The 15,715-nt window shown below is 35.7% G+C and overlaps 1 protein-coding gene and 1 long non-coding RNA gene across 2 annotated transcripts in view; one reads left to right on the top strand and one right to left on the bottom strand.

Moving 5' to 3' along the window:
- Positions 1 to 7,995: 7,995 nt before the first annotated feature.
- Positions 7,996 to 15,484, bottom strand: CUNH3orf38 (chromosome unknown C3orf38 homolog). Its single transcript, XM_054585241.1, has 3 exons — positions 15,217 to 15,484; positions 12,594 to 12,835; positions 7,996 to 10,897 (listed from the first exon to the last, which is right to left on the bottom strand). The coding sequence occupies exons 1-3, from the start codon at positions 15,341 to 15,343 to the stop codon at positions 10,319 to 10,321; spliced, it is 948 nt and encodes a 315-aa protein (XP_054441216.1). The 5' UTR covers positions 15,344 to 15,484; the 3' UTR covers positions 7,996 to 10,318.
- LOC129079954 (uncharacterized) overlaps positions 15,453 to 15,715 on the top strand; it is a 36,072-nt gene continuing 35,809 nt past the window's right edge. The window contains exon 1 of the long non-coding RNA XR_008530117.1: positions 15,453 to 15,712. This is a non-coding gene — a long non-coding RNA (uncharacterized LOC129079954). The remainder of the gene's footprint in view (positions 15,713 to 15,715) is intronic.

Genomic DNA, 15,715 nt, shown 5'->3' with positions numbered 1-15,715 from the left:
AGTCACAGTAAGCCACGAAAATGAGATTTGGGGAGGTATTGGGGAATGAAGCTCTGTAAAACTGAGCCATCTGCATGAAAGTTGTTAATCTTAAAATCATCTTAACTCCTTGCCATTACAATTCACATTACGATGTGGAGGAATGTCTCTTCATGACAGTAGATAGACTGGTTGCCACTTGAGCGAGTCACCTAACATCAAGGAAAAGCCCTTTACTGCCATTAACAATGTCACCAAGAAATGTTTTACTCACTTGCTTTTCTCTCAAAACCTCACATGAACACCTTTCCTCTAAAGAGGCAGTATTGGGTTAAAAAACAGCTTTGTAACTTCCTGCTCAGTTTTCCATACAGTATTATTTAAAAAAAATGGTGTAGACGCAAGGGATAAAATGGAATTTTATTTCTATTCCCTTCAACAATGAATCAGTATCTTCATGGTTTATTGAACAAATAATCTCTCTTTCAGGAAGGGGGTTAGTTAATTGACTTTTTTGTATAATAAACCTCTTTTTTACCTTACAACCACCTTCACTGTTGCCCCCAAACTGCTGTTCCATCATTAAAGATCAACACATCCTTTCTAGGCCTCACCAAAATTTATGTCCTAATGTAATCTGTGTTTTATATTCAAGGATTTCTCAGTCATGTATGTAACACACCTATGCTAAGTAATGATTCAGACACTGTACACCAATGATGTCTGCAAAATAAATTATCCTCTAGAATCATCCATCATAATTCTTGCCATTCTAGTTTATGCCCCAGTAACATTAAGATTTATAACACAATTTGTCTCTAACAGGTTACAAGCTCTATTCATATTCCGGGACTACTGACCTTTTGTGACTCTGGACACCATTGCAACCCCTTTCCATCAGCAGGAAGTGGCTACAGAAGAGACCCTACAATTCTTCCCCCGAGAAAATTCAAAGCCAAGATCCTTGGGGTAGGGTGGGGGAGACACAGCAGGTAGATAAGCATGAACAGAGTAGGAACAATAGGCCAGGTACACAGGGACAGCAGGACAGAGCGCCCCAGTTATCTAGCAAAGGGCAAGACTACAAGCCCTTGCACGACCACTCCCTTAAGCACTAACCCCTGGAGATGGCACCTAGGTCTCCGCTGTTTCAGCTACAGGCCCAGAGACGCAGCAGAATCAGATAGAGCGACTCACAGCTGCCTCAGGACCAGCTGCATTGACTAATGCCCTCTCTTCCCTGGTGCCAGCCTATCCATGGGGACCACAACCATGAGGGGGCACACCTGGAAGTCTGATGAATATTCAGTTGAGACCTCCAGATAAAAGCGCTTAAGATAGGGACCCAGCCCTGTGCCTTTTCCAGAGCATGCCCAAGCCATACCTGCCTCGTTTCTCAAGATGTGTCTGTCTCCCTCCTTTCCTCTCTCTCCTGTTGCCACTGTGATGCATTTCCCAAGCCCATTTCTTCTACAGCTCACTTCTACCTGTGTGACTTTTTAAGTAAACACTCTTACACTTAGGGAAAAAAAAAAATATCCTCCAGAATGCATATAATAGAAACTGCTGCTCTTCTGTGCTGTTACTGAACTATGCCACTTTCTCTTAAACCTTTTCTAATAGCTTTGTTTTCTGATCTATTTGTTATTGAGACTTTTTACAAGCTTCTCAGCAACAGTGGGTTTATTACTTTGTTATAATTTGATATTTGAATCTAGTCTACAAATTCAGACACACATGTAACAGGTTGCTTCATAGCTGTCAGAGGCTGGCATGCATTATTTCTGAGGATTACATCCATGACCCAACAGAGAAAACACAAATAGAAAAATGGACATAATCATCAAGAGACGTTAAAATGTCTGTGTCCACGTAATTGATCTTAGGCTACCCCTAGTGACTGATGTTAAGTGAGGTTGCTTCCTGCTATCAAGTCCTCAGTGTGCTGTGTGCCAATCATTTGGGATGAAAACTGGTAGCCGTGTTTCACACTTGATTTTAAGGAATGCAACTCTGGATGATGCTTGTAATTTTGGGCTTTCCTCTTCACCCTGTATGACAGATTTTAAACTGAGATATATTTTGTATTTTACACTTGTTTGGGAAAAATAAAATTACGTAACTAAATTCATACACCAGATTGACAATTTTGACAGTGACATGCAAACATTGACAAATCATGTGCTACTGACCAGTGGTAGGTCGAAGGCCAACTTCCTTATATTGTTCCGCTGATGGTTTGAAAAACGTCGCACGCAGAATCTCTTGCACAGCACACATGCACATTCTAATTCTGCACTCGCACTGAAGTTTTTTCTACTATTTACATTAAGGTATTTAATTAATAGTGGTACTTTCATCAACCATAAAAAGCAAATTTAACCAACATTAAAATTAATAGGAAAGCCCATTACTGAAGATGAACACTGTACTAACTTCATGTCAGCGGAGGTAAACTAACCAACAGAGTCTTTGTGATTATACACAAAAAACACTGTTACTGAGTTTTTATAAAAGTCATCTTACATTTCATATTTGTAAACTGTGAATTACGTACATAAAATTGGCAAAATGTTCCACATGTGAAAGAGTGCATTTTTTCCCTCTGAAACTACCAGACTATTTACCAAGGATCGCCATTCTTTTGGCAGCACGGCTCTAATCCAAAGGTTAGGATTTTACCTACAATTCAGATTAAACACCGAAAGATGACAGTGGTTAAAATAGTAACAAGGGCATCCATGAGAAATCACAGAGAAACACTTTCTAATAAAATAAACTCTTTATTAAACAGTAAACATTACTTTATATAGGTTAAGCAAAGTAAGAAAAGCTTAGGAAATGAGAAGGGAACTTTGTTACAATACCTGGTACACAGGTTAAGGGCTCAATAAATGTTTACCAAATTGAAGTAACATTTAAAACACTGAAACAGTATTCAAAACCAACTTTTGCTTAGTCCTAAATTCTTGTGGTCGTTTAAGGTTGCTTTTAGAATTAAAATTATGGCTCATTTTGCAATCTGTCCTAATTCCTAGGAGTTCATAAAATTTCTCTTTAAGGATTTTGTGATTGTTCTAGCATTAAAGCCCCTGACACACTTGCCTATTCTAGTTATCTTGCTTCTGTACTCTAAACTAAATCTGTCATAAAGGTTTCCGATCAATGGGGTCAGCACAGCAAAGCCTCATTTTGCTAAGTGTTTTCTGTTAAAACTTCCTTTAATTAACTCAATGACCTTATGAGCAACACCCAGACAGTGCCATCCTTCCTATGAAAAATCCTGTCCAAATACAGCACCTGTCTTCAATGTCATTTATTTGCCAACTCCAATTCTCTTTGGAGAAATCATTTAATTTTGATTGTTAGTAACATCTTTATTTTTACTAGAGATTACTGGCAGTCTATAATTTGGCCTTCTGTAAAACACTTTGCACTTTCTTGACTAAAACATGAAAATATATTTTGAATATATGAAACAAAGCAAAAAAGTTTTACAGAATGATAGTTTTCAAACAACTTCAGGATTTCCAGTGATGAGAAAATAGGAAAATATTTTAAAGGCTTCATACTTTTTTCCCTTTTCTATTGTATATTTGATGTGTAATATTTTCATCCTTTTGCTTTTCCTTTCTATAAATAGAAATACACATGCTACACACATAACTCTTAAAAATGTATACTCATTAGGAAAAAAAAGAATGAAAAGTATATTTTTTCAATGAGCATGATTTATGAGGAAGCAAAGTAATAAAAAATATCCTCAATAATGAACTACAAATTTATTTAAAAGTAATATTCTTGAGTTGCTGAGAACACATATAATCGCAAAACCATGTAACTTCAAAATCGGACTTTAAAAATCATCTTATCTAATTGGTTTATGTGTGAGGAAATGGAGGGTTAGAGTTTAAATCCTTTCAAAATAAGGTAGTTGCAGTAGTTAAGACTGGAAATAAAGAGCAAGAAAAAAATACAAGCTTTGCAGTTAAAAAAAAAAAAAAACCCAGGGAAAAATCACAACAAAACTGTAGTTTTCAGCACACTACTTAACCTTGGGGGGGGGGGGCAGGAAAGAGGGGAAGGGGCTCAATTTCTTCATCTCTTACAAAAGCATAAACCTTTAATAATTCTATCTATTAAAGAATGTTGATTGTATTAGAGCTCTTACTCCATTATTCAGGAATATAACTTTGGCTTTGTTCATTAAACATTTATTAAGCATCTAATATATATGCTAAACATTGTCTTTAGCACATAGGCAAAGGACTAGGAATATACTGATACAAGGCTCTGAATAAACAGCAGCATTTGTTCCCTATTTGTATCTTTAGTAAATATTGAATACCTAATCTCTGTGCAAAGCAATGAAAATTCAATGAAACTGAAACAGCTCTCAGTTTAAAATGTAGTGGGGGAGATTAATAAATTAAAGGTATCTGAGTACTAAGACTGAAACAAACAAGGTACACTCATAAATATTAACAATAGGGTCCACTTGGTCTGAGAGGAAGAAACATTAAACCCAAATTCTCGAAATGTAAATAAAGCAGCCATACAAAAAAACTAGGGAAAGATTATTCCAGAGATTATGTACACAAATCCCTAAAGAGAAAATATTCTTGACTTACTGAAATTTCCATTTGCTAACTCCATTTCAATCATAATTCTTTTCTTTCTACAACACATTTTCAGACTACAACAATAAAAAATTAAATTTACAATTTCGTATACTTGCCAGTAAAAGCAGAGGGATAAGTATAGGATAAGTAAACACAAAGCGTGTACAGTAGTAACGGATGGATCAAACGATGTGTGAAAATGAGTGGAGTCAAACCTAGATGATGATGAAAACCAGATTCTGAAAGTACTGCAACACCACTGAAGTTCTGAACATGGAAAATATGGTGAAAGCTGTACTTTGAGGGAATATAATGTCATAAATGTAAGAAATATTAAAGCAAAAAATAAGTCTAGGTTTATGTAAAAATAGTCTACTTACAGCAACAGTGGAAATAGAAAACAATAGTGTATATATGCTACATCCAGACATGGCAAGAAATTGAACACATGAAACAAAGACTACTTCTGAGGCTGAAAGGACAACAGTATCATTAACAGGAAAGCAAGAGGACTAGAGATTGTGATGTGAAAGTGAGTTCAAGGAATCTGACATATATGGTTACATATATCTTTATATTAGCCAATCATTTTTTTCAAGATTTTACTTATTTTTAGAGAGAGGGTAAGGGAGGGAGAAAGAGTGAGAGGGACAGAAGCATCAACGTGTGGTTGCCTATCTCTTGCCCTTACTGGGGACCTGGCCTGCAATCCAGGCATGTGTCCTGATAGGGAATCGAACTGGCAACCCTTTGGATCGCAGGCCTGCACACAATCCACTGAGCCACACCAGCCACAGCCATCCAAGTAGTTTTAAATAACTAGATGAGCAACTTAAGAGGTTTAATTAAAAAAGATGATAGCGTGTACATTGACATTCCTACTCTGTATTTACATAAACAATACAGAGTAAAGGCATCTTTGCTTTGGCAGTTAAGTGCCATCAAATGATTACCTTCATATTGAAGTTAACCAATCAAAAAGGATCTTCAGAAACCTACTACATATTAAGAGGCAATATACCATAATAGTTATCACAAGACTCTCAGGTTTTCATACCTGGGTTTAAATCTAGGCTCCACCATTTGCTTCAAATGCTGGGAAGTTATTCAACCCTGTTTTTTTGGTAAAAGAAGTATAATGGTATCTACCTTATTTAGCTGTCCCCAGGATTAAGTTAATATTAAAACAAAACGGAGACAGAAAAGTAGCCAGCGTATTAAGCACCCAAAATTTAGCTTATATATCCTGCAAAGCACAGGGGAAAAAGCAGATTGTCAAATAAGAATCACCAGTTCTAGGAATTTACCATATATGGAGGGAGGCAAAAGTAACTTACATGCAAAAATTTGAGACAATTAAGTGTTGATACTATTAGTACAGTAAAAAATGGGGAGATGAAAAAGATGAATACAGACTTATGCAACTAAATGGATCCAGGAAAAATGGCTTTCCTCAGTAGTTAATTTTTTTCAGAAAACATTAGATTGTTCAACTAACACAGTTGGCAGTGGGCAGCAGGGGAGTCCCTCAATCCTTAAATTCATTAATTCAAATGTAATTTCACACTTGAGATTTAGGGTGTCTGAAAACTGGAAATGAGAACTGCTTACCAAAGAATCATCACTAAATGACTCACTAAGAGGGAAAATTTAAATATGGCAGTACTGAGACAGAAATCAGGAAGTATCAAATTCTAGGCCAGTGATTCTAACTAACACAAGTAATTGTGGAGATTCTGGTTTAATATTTTGAGGTACATTCTAACTCCCAGCAAATATCACATTCAATTTTAATATTAACACTTTTTTTTTTACTGAAAGACTATTGGAAAGGTTTGAACTAGAAAAAATAAGCTAAAAAGATTCAGTGCACTCTGATACAATTTTTAAATATTTTCCTTCCAACTCTAAATAAAATGGTCTGTCAAAATATCCTATATTCTTTATTGATAAAAATCTACACGATTTAGGTAGAACTATACAGCTATTTAAAACGTCAATTAAATATTTTTTGGTGTTCTGACCATACAAAAGGATATTACCAAGCCCAGCTATATGCAGTTTATACCTTAAGACACCTAAACCCAGGGACTGAGGCTTGAATTCAACATAAAGTTATGTAAATAACCTAGTAATGAATTATTTTATCTTGCACTTACCTCAGTACCTTACAAATGATAGATGCTCACTAAGTATATGCCGAATCAGCTTAAAGAGAGCCCAGGTACAGAAAATCCCATTTCCAGCACTATAGCTGTGCTGTCTGCAAACTGGCTATATACAAAGATTACAAATAGGGGGATGGGAGTAGGGAGGGGAGAAGTGGTGTAAAGCAGATCACACAGAGGGCCCTTCAGAGGAAATGTTCGTATTTTTTAAATCTTTCATCAGAATTAGCAATACATGATCATTATTAAATAACATCTTCTTAGGATAGTTTTTGTAAAGGTCTTGAGAAAATATTTCTAAAAATATTTTCCTTTTCACATTTTTATCACTTCAAAGCATGTTCATTTTTCATAAAATGTATCTTGTTGAAATAAAATGAATACTGATTTGTTTTACTTGACAGTATTTCAGTAGGTTTTGTCTTAAATCTGGTATCTTTTGAAAAACAAAATTTACAAATTAACAACTATCATAAACTAACAAGATTTCCTAGAAATCATTTACAAGATATAGTACCCTAGCTTTGGGACTCTGGCAAGGGGACAAATTTTCTAAACATAATTTCAATTTTTAATGTAGAATAAATAGTCTGGGGGGGAATAAAACTGTTACGGCAGGATTTTAACATGGAGTATAAGAATTCCCACAGGATTCACATATGTGCTTTAAAGAAGTCCAAGAACTCACTGAAATATTTTGCAACAATTGTAGTATTATATGCAAACATACTTTTTCTGGGGAGGGCAAACACAGCTCTTATTTTTCAAAAGGTCAATGAACACCTCTCCACAACCTCAAGTAAGAACAAGTGAAGAAAAAGGGCATCTAAATTTGTGAAAATAGATACTAAGAAAAATGTTAAGGTATGGTTTTCATTCATTTTTATGATGCATTTAGCCACAAAAGCCACTCTGTTAAAACACAATGTTTCTGATTAGCTATTTTTAAAATTAAACCACTATTCTTTAAATCCTTTTCAGGTGTTATTACAATTTCTTACTGGAACTTACTAGCTTTCCTTTACAGCATAAAAATGCTACTTTTCTGAAAACCCAAGAACATTTTCCTGACTTGTGTTGGCCATTTGCAAGTTGATTTAATAAATTAGAGATGGCTTTTTTCCCCTATCATTTTTAGAGAATGAGACACATGAAATATATTCTTTTGCATTCCAGATACTAATAAAATATACTGATATTGCTATTACTTTTAAGATTTGCCCAAAAAAGGATACTTGATGTATAATGCCCTGTTATTAGGCTATGGCAAATGATCCTACAGTAAAGCAAGCCCAGATGGTCCTGTGATTTGACCACCCTACTACTATGAATTACGTGTAGACAGTTTTATTCCTTACCACTTGCCTCCACAGACTTCCCAAATACCAGTTGAATGTGATAAAGCAAGAGCTATAAGGCTGGGGTGGGAGTCTCTGCTATACACTAAAATAAACAGAGCAAGGGTGGTAGTAAAAGATAAGTTCAATCTGCACTGTGTTTCTCGACCTTCTCAGAGGTCTGCTCAAGTTTTAAGCTTCATGAACAAATTTCAATTCCTCCAGGCCTTCGTTTTCCAAACTGCAAAGTATCCACTTCTCCTTTAGCAGTTACTAAGTAGTCATAGTGCCCTCCTAATATATCCCACTCTGATCTTGGATTTCTGAAATTCAGGAAATTTTAACTGAAAGTTCATGTATGTCCCAAATCTGGCTTAGTCTGGGGCCTACAGTTTTCGTGTATCTCCATATAAAACTCAGACAATCTGATCAAAAACACCACCACTGATAAGAATCACCAAAGATAAAAATCTAGACGCAGAAAAGTCTTTTATACAGAATGTGAGCTTATTTTGCTCACTCTTTCACCCATTCAGTTAAACATTAGATCATATGTGTGTGCCCAGCTGTGGGGATTCACAGGATAGAAAACATAGCTCCAATCCTCAAGAGAGTTAGTGTAGGAGGAAAATTTCAAATGTTTAAGGGTGATTAAAGCAAACAAGCACAGATTGCAGCTTTACCTGGGCATTACAAATACTCAAATATTCAATATTACAGAGAGCTAGAGGTAATTTCTGCCCATCCTGAGCATCTGTAGTTACATTTCTGCAGTACTTGACATCAACAGCACAGAGAGAATGGATGGAAGTGACTTTTAATTTATCCTTTACTTAGGATATTTATCGATTACATGTTACGACATTCTCAACTTTAAGAAAATTTGGCTTTAAATATAAACAATACACTATTCTAAAAGCTGACAAAAAAAAAAGATTTCCCTCTTTTATTAAGTTTTTATTTTAGGAAATATCAATTTGTACTCATTCGCAGCACGGCATTAAAAAAACAAAAAAGAGTATTTTCCTCCAGGTTCCACAATCCTTTTTAGTCACTCCAGATGATCATGAGCAAAGTTGAAGGTAAAAAGTTAACATGTACAATACATCATCATGACATTGCCTGGTTGAAATTTTTTCCAAATGGGCATTTTGGAAATTAAAATTACAAACTAAATCCAGGATCAGCAAGTAGCTCCTGGGTGATGAGGAATTTAAATTTTAAATCAACTATGTAATTAATTTGGCAACTTACATCATAACTCAAACCTAGTAAAACAAATCATAGGTCAAAAAAATCCTAGTAACTTTAATTTATGATGAGAGAGTTATGCGCTCACATTTGAGGTGGTTTTTTTGTTTGTTCTCTTTTGTTGTTGTTGTTGTTACCATCAAGCAAGAGGAAACAGTAATTCAATTAAAAGTTAGTAATTGGGCACATCGTTTCAAAAATTTCAACAGTATGTCTCCTTTATATGGTGTCAAAATAAATGTTCCATAAAACTGTTAAAGCCTTACATGATAAGGTCTGTTTTGAGACCAGCACTTATCACTGTCTAAAATAGTTCAGAAAATTTTGCAGGTTTTAAGATATTTAGCTTGGGCTATAGTAGATAACTTTGAAGTGTGGTCCTCAAATTTTAAAAAGGCCAAGTAATTTTTTTACACCTGCTAAGTTACTGGACTTTTTGCATAAGAATGCCATTCAAGTTTTCTAAAATAACTTTGATTTTACATTAAACACCTCTAATATATGCACTTTTTAAAAAATGTGCCCTTAAGATGTGTTTGTAAAATTATCCAGATTGTTAAATTTGAAAAAGAGAAGGTCTGAACACCACTACTCGTCTCCCACATGAAAAGTACACCCAACAGCAAAATATTCACTCAGTAAAATGAAAATGTTACCTGGCTTCTAAGGCACAATATTTGTAACATCTAAAGTGGGATTTATTTAATGAACTGTAGTAAGCCCTCAGAACATTTGCTGCAACTTGGGTAAAAAGAAGCAAGTATTCACATAATGTATTAATCTATAATCAAAAAAGATATTTCAACTAAAAGATGTCAATGTAGTAGCTGGAAGAGTTTCTTTACAGACTGACATACAGTGCTCAACGCTTTAGAGGGGTATCCAAATTCAGTTCTCTTTTATTCAACAATGTCTCGTTTCCACTGCATAAAACTTGGTCTCCAGTTCCATGACCCAATGTCTACCTTACAGTATATTGTACTTCACTGGTACCACATAAAGTGATTACATTATAAAAGGTCTCTAGATCACTTGGTTCAAATTTAATAGCTGGTTTCATTAATGCTCCAGGAGCAAGGGAAGCCTCTCCAATAATTCTCAGGTTGATAAATTTGATTTTCCAAGTATTCTCCACAAAAGGGCAGCGGATGAGTCCAAAAATTTGTTCAAAAATGCCCAAGCAAGTGTTCCCTCGGTGAACAGTCCCAGCAACTCCAACCATAACCAGACCATGGGGAGAAGAAGCACATTTTAATCCGCGGGAATCAAGGTTGGGACTAAGAAAAAGATATTCTTCTTTTACTAGTGACAGCAGACGAAGGCTCACGATTTCTGCTCCTTGGTAGTCTATCACGTTTTGTTCAGATGTGTTATAATAAAACCTAAGCTTGACATCATGCCAGAAGTGCTGTGGCCCCCATTCATCTTGAGGTGGTCCAAGAAAAGGATTCTGAGAATTAAGAAGTTCAAAGAACCAGTGACAGAATTCTTTTCCTAACTGACGAAAATCAACTTTTTCAGTTTTATCTTCTTTCTCCTGCTGATTAAGATAAATACAAAATAAAACCAAAGTTAATTCTACTTTTCTATCTAGGCTGTCTCATAGCTAGGTTTTAATGTACTAATTATAGCACAAGTGAAATGAACTAGATGTAAACTCACTAAACCCATCATGCATAGTAAATTCTCTCTGCAAAAAGCAGAAAAATCATTTTAGAATTTCCACGATTAAACATTAAAAATTCAGCTAGGAAATTAAGGTTTAACAAAGCCTCTTAAAATGTCATCATGAACAGTTGATAATAATGATTTACATAAGTGTTTTCTCTTGATTGTAGCAGTGGTTTCACAGGTATGGAAAAAAATGTCAAAACCTTTCAAATGTATGCTTAAATGAATGTATTTGTGGCATATAAATCATACCACAGTGAAGCTGACAATATCAGTCTTTAAACAGATACTTCTAATATTGAAATAGGTTATTTTCTATGATTGGAATAAAGTTTACATTATTAGTTCTCTCCTCCCCCACCGAAGAATATGTTATTGTAAAAATATACCTGATGGGCTACACCTTCATTCATCTATTTATTCCAGAGCATAATACTTCATTTACATGTTATCAAATCTTATATTTACTGAGCACATATTGAATATATTGGGCATTATTGTTGGCATTTGTGGTATTTCCTTTCCCCTTCACAAGCCTATGACACAGATACTTTATCCTTATGCCCATTTTATAGTTGTTGTTTTTTTTTAAAAGAGCTCAGAAAGATCAAATTTGTACAAGTTTACATCTAGTATATGGCAGACATTAATTTGAAGTCACATCTATTATGATTTCAAAGTCAAGGTCTTTTCAGTATATTAAAAACGTCCTTCTAAGATTCCTTCCTAATGTAAAGGTAAATATCTCACTGTAAAACCTTATTAATTCAAAGTATGTGGTATGCAGTTTAAAAATCTGCAAATTCAATCAACTTTTAAATATTCATACAATATCTAAAATGTACAGTGGAGATATAAAGGAGTATGAATAGCCAACATCAGCCAGAAAAAATTACAACAGTAGTTTTTTTAGGTAAAAGAAAAAAAAGAAAATCAAATGTAATAAATATTTAAGTTTCATAGAATTTTTGCCATTAACCACCAAAAAATGTTTCAAAATGAAAAAGGGCTTACTATAGCATTCATTCATTCATTCATTTTTCATTGCCTTTAGAGACAGGGAGAGAAACATCAACGTGAGAGAGAAACAAAAACAGGCTGCCTCCCATACGCACCCAGGCTGAGGATCAACCCTGAAACCCAGGTATGTGCCCTGACCAGGAATCGAACCTGCAGCCTTTGGTTATGGTATGATAGTCCGACCAACTGAGCCACCCTGGCCGTGCAAAGTGGAAAAATATTTACAGAAAACTGGAGGCTAAATTAAAACTACCTTGATCCTGCAGTTTATCTAGTCTTTTAAAAATCCAATAATCCTCATTTGATAAGGGGATAAAACTTTGTTTTGCCTCACAAATCAGAATAGTATTTAATATACATTACTAAATGTCAGAAATATCGTCTTTTAGATGCTTTACTGGTCTTCCTTTAGAATACACAATATGAAATAAAGCTAAAATTATAAAAAGCAAATTATTATTAACATGTTATCCCATATCAAGAATGAGACTAAAGAGTCTGAGACAGAACTGTGGTTCAGGTTGTAACTATAAGATCAATTTTACCTGTTGAAAGGCTCTAATATCCACAGAGGTCTTAACTGGCTCTGGTGTTTCCTTCAATTTCAGATGTAATTGCTTTTTCCAGTAATCCTTTGCATGCTGGATAAGACTGTGTTTTTCAGTAGCTGGAGGTATAATAACCCCCTGTGATGCCAAGTACTTAAATATGACATCTCGGTGGACTTTTTTACGTTTCAGAAGTTCTTCTACATTTTGACTGTAAGCTAATATTGCATGAATGGCATCTAGAAGGAAATTGTAAAGATTAATAGTAAATCATGAGTCACTTGTAAGTATGTCCAGGGTCAGCAGAAACTCTATTTATACTCTTGGCATGGCATTTTTGCTTCTGTATGACATGGCATTGTTTTTTAAATAGGAAGAGGGCCGTCAGGTTTTGGGTTTAAAAATAAATTTCTTTATGCTTTAAACTTCCCTTCTTAAAATTCCCTCTCCTTCCACTTCTCACAACAGTGAAATTTTTGCATGTCTTTTAAAGATTAGCGTGTTTTTAGAAAAAATTTGAGCCAGAGTAAAAAAAAAAAAAAAAAATTCCTAATAAAGCCAATGGACCTAAATTCAGTTACAATTGATAAAAATGGGTAATATTACAATATTTTAGATGTGCAGAAAATGAAACTTAAGGATACATGAGGTATCAATAATACTTCTAAGAACTGGCAGAACCTTGACTTGCATATTAATTAAAAAATTACATTAAACAATAGACCAAAGATTATTTTTAACATGTGTGAAGTACACAATAGCAATAAAATGAACTCTCAAGTACATGGCATGCAGCTTAAAACACAGGAAATTACTATCATCTTTGAGGCTGTAATTTTACCCCTCCCTATTTAATACTATTCCCTCTCTCTTCCCACTAACCTCACAGGTAGCTATTATCCTAAATGTTATTATTCCCTTGCTTTTTAAAAAATAGTAGTTGCAGCATAACCATGTATCCCTAAACAACATAGTTTTGTATTTTTTGAACGTTGTGTAAAATTCAACCCATCAATAGTCTCCCGTAATCAACTTTTCCCTTACTATTGTTTCTGAAATTAATTTATGTGAATATACGTAGATTAGTTCATGTTCACTGTTGAACCATTGTTATATGACTATATCACAAGGTATCTATTCTTCCCTTTATAAAGTTTTTTCGTGCATGTGTCCAATTACAAACACTATTACTCTTATATGTCTCCCACTGCAGAGGGGCAAGCAGATGAGCATCACCTAGGAGCTTGTTAAAAATGTGAAATTTCTCGGACCCACCCTAAAATTACTGAACCAGAATCTGCATTTTAACGAGATCCCTGAGTGATTCATAAGCACATTCAAGTTTGAGAAGCTCAGTCTAGAACATGTGCCTCAGAATAAGCTAATCTTCCAGTTTAGGAGATAATGTCAAACTTGTTTTCCAAAGTGCTAGTTCTTAAAGTTGTTTTATGTGATCACCAACGCTTGAGTTCACACATTCAGCCTTTTTACCAAAATGATACAGAGGATAAAAGATGGTGTGTTTTGGTGTTCATTTCGCTGCTTTCTAAAGAGGTTAACTTTTCATATGCTTAGTGATTTTTTTTTTCCTCTTCAAGAAATGTTTCTTCAAATAGTTTAACATTTTTGTACTGGGAACTTTATTTGCTTTTAGATCCATCAATTAAATCCAGAATTTTGATCTACTATAATTTTAAATTCACTCACCTGGTCTTTAGAGATGATTAGAATGCAATGTACATAAAAGCTGAAGAACTACATTAAGTCTAAAACCATTTTCAGTCTAAATTCTTAGGAATTTCTTCTTTTAATGTTTATGGTTTGAAGTTTCAGATGAGATTTTCTTAAATGATAAAAATGTAAATCTGACTTAAGTTGAGAAATACAGTTTTAAAAAACAGACTCTTTGTAAGTAAGTCTTTACCAATGTAGGGGGCTGAAATTTTCACATTTTAAAGTAAAACCCAGCAAGTTTAAAATAAAACTAGGCAGGTTCTATACAAAAATAAATAAACGCTTAAGCTACTCGTTACATTTTTATACGAACTCATTACTATCAGGTTGAATGTTAATAACCTACAGAAATGATTATTTAACTCTGAAAATGTGTTTCTACTACAAAAAAAAAATCTCAGAAAAAAATCTGGATTCAAACAAAAGACATGAATTCAAACCATTACAGTGGTGGTTTTACCTAGGATATTGATACAAATGTTCGCAATTCTCTTCCCAGCTTGAAAATGGCTGAGTAGCAGCTGACACTCGAAACAAAATGTAATACACCCTGGTTCCGGAAAAAAAATTTTTTTACGTGACTATTCACGTACTCTGGTTCCTCAAATCAAGTTATTTGCCTATAATATTCAGTGAGTAAAATCTTTTGAGTGCCACACCTCCCCCAGGGTCAAGGAGCGACTGGGCCGCCCGCGGTTGCGTTGCTGTTCCAGGGCCGCTGGGTAGCTGTGGCGACTAAGATTCCCAAAGACTCCGCCCAAGCGCGGTCCCGGAAGGGTTGGGGGACAAGGCCTTGTACCTCCTGCATTCACACGATCCTGCTACCTGGGGGCCGGTGAGGCCTGGGGAGCGACGGCCGATCTTGGGGATAGGGTGGTATCCTTACCCTGGCGGTCCTCAGGCTGCACCAGGCGGTTTGTAATGGTGTCGCATAGGGCCATGATTTCATTGTTATCCAGCAGGCCAAGCAAGGTACGACAGCCCTCTCTCTCTGGATCGCTGAGCCCCGACATCTCGACCCCCAGGTAGCGGGGAGAGGACAACACCAATAATGTCGCTCCTTTAGGCCCAAGGGGCCGGCGCCTTGGCAACAGGCACCGGAAGTACTTTTCTGGCGGTTCGTATCCAAAGCGCCTCGGGTATTCCAAATGCTTGAGCGGAAGTGACCGCCAAAGTGGTCAATCAGAAAACGCGGTGCTCCAACTTGCCGTTCCGGGCTGGCCGGGATGGAGCGTGGTCCCACGAATCTCACTTTAGGAAGCACCCCGTTTACACCGACAACGTCAACCTTCCACAAGCGAGCTGGTGGCAGAAAACGAAATGCTGAATTCCTCTGGAGTCCCTCCTCCAAAAGAGCGCCTGGGACGGCTGCGCAGGTGCAGGTG

Source organism: Pteronotus mesoamericanus, unplaced genomic scaffold (assembly GCF_021234165.1).
Source record: "Pteronotus mesoamericanus isolate MK-2021 breed Mesoamerican mustached bat unplaced genomic scaffold, CSHL_Meso_final contig_82, whole genome shotgun sequence".
Lineage (NCBI taxonomy): Eukaryota > Metazoa > Chordata > Mammalia > Chiroptera > Mormoopidae > Pteronotus > Pteronotus mesoamericanus.
Note: the sequence above shows the minus strand (reverse complement) of the source record. Positions and strands in the feature narration are given on the sequence as shown.

What these genes read in the sequence shown, in the direction of transcription:
- CUNH3orf38 (XM_054585241.1), bottom strand. Translation starts at nt 15,343, where the DNA reads ATGTCGGGGCTCAGCGATCCAGAGAGAGAGGGCTGTCGTACCTTGCTT. An exon ending in GCAGCCTGAGGACCGCCAGG is followed by an intron (nt 12,836 to 15,216) that starts GTAAGGATACCA and finishes ATTTCCTTCTAG; the next exon opens with ATGCCATTCATGCAATATTA. An exon ending in ATATTAGAGCCTTTCAACAG is followed by an intron (nt 10,898 to 12,593) that starts GTAAAATTGATC and finishes TATCTTAATCAG; the next exon opens with CAGGAGAAAGAAGATAAAAC.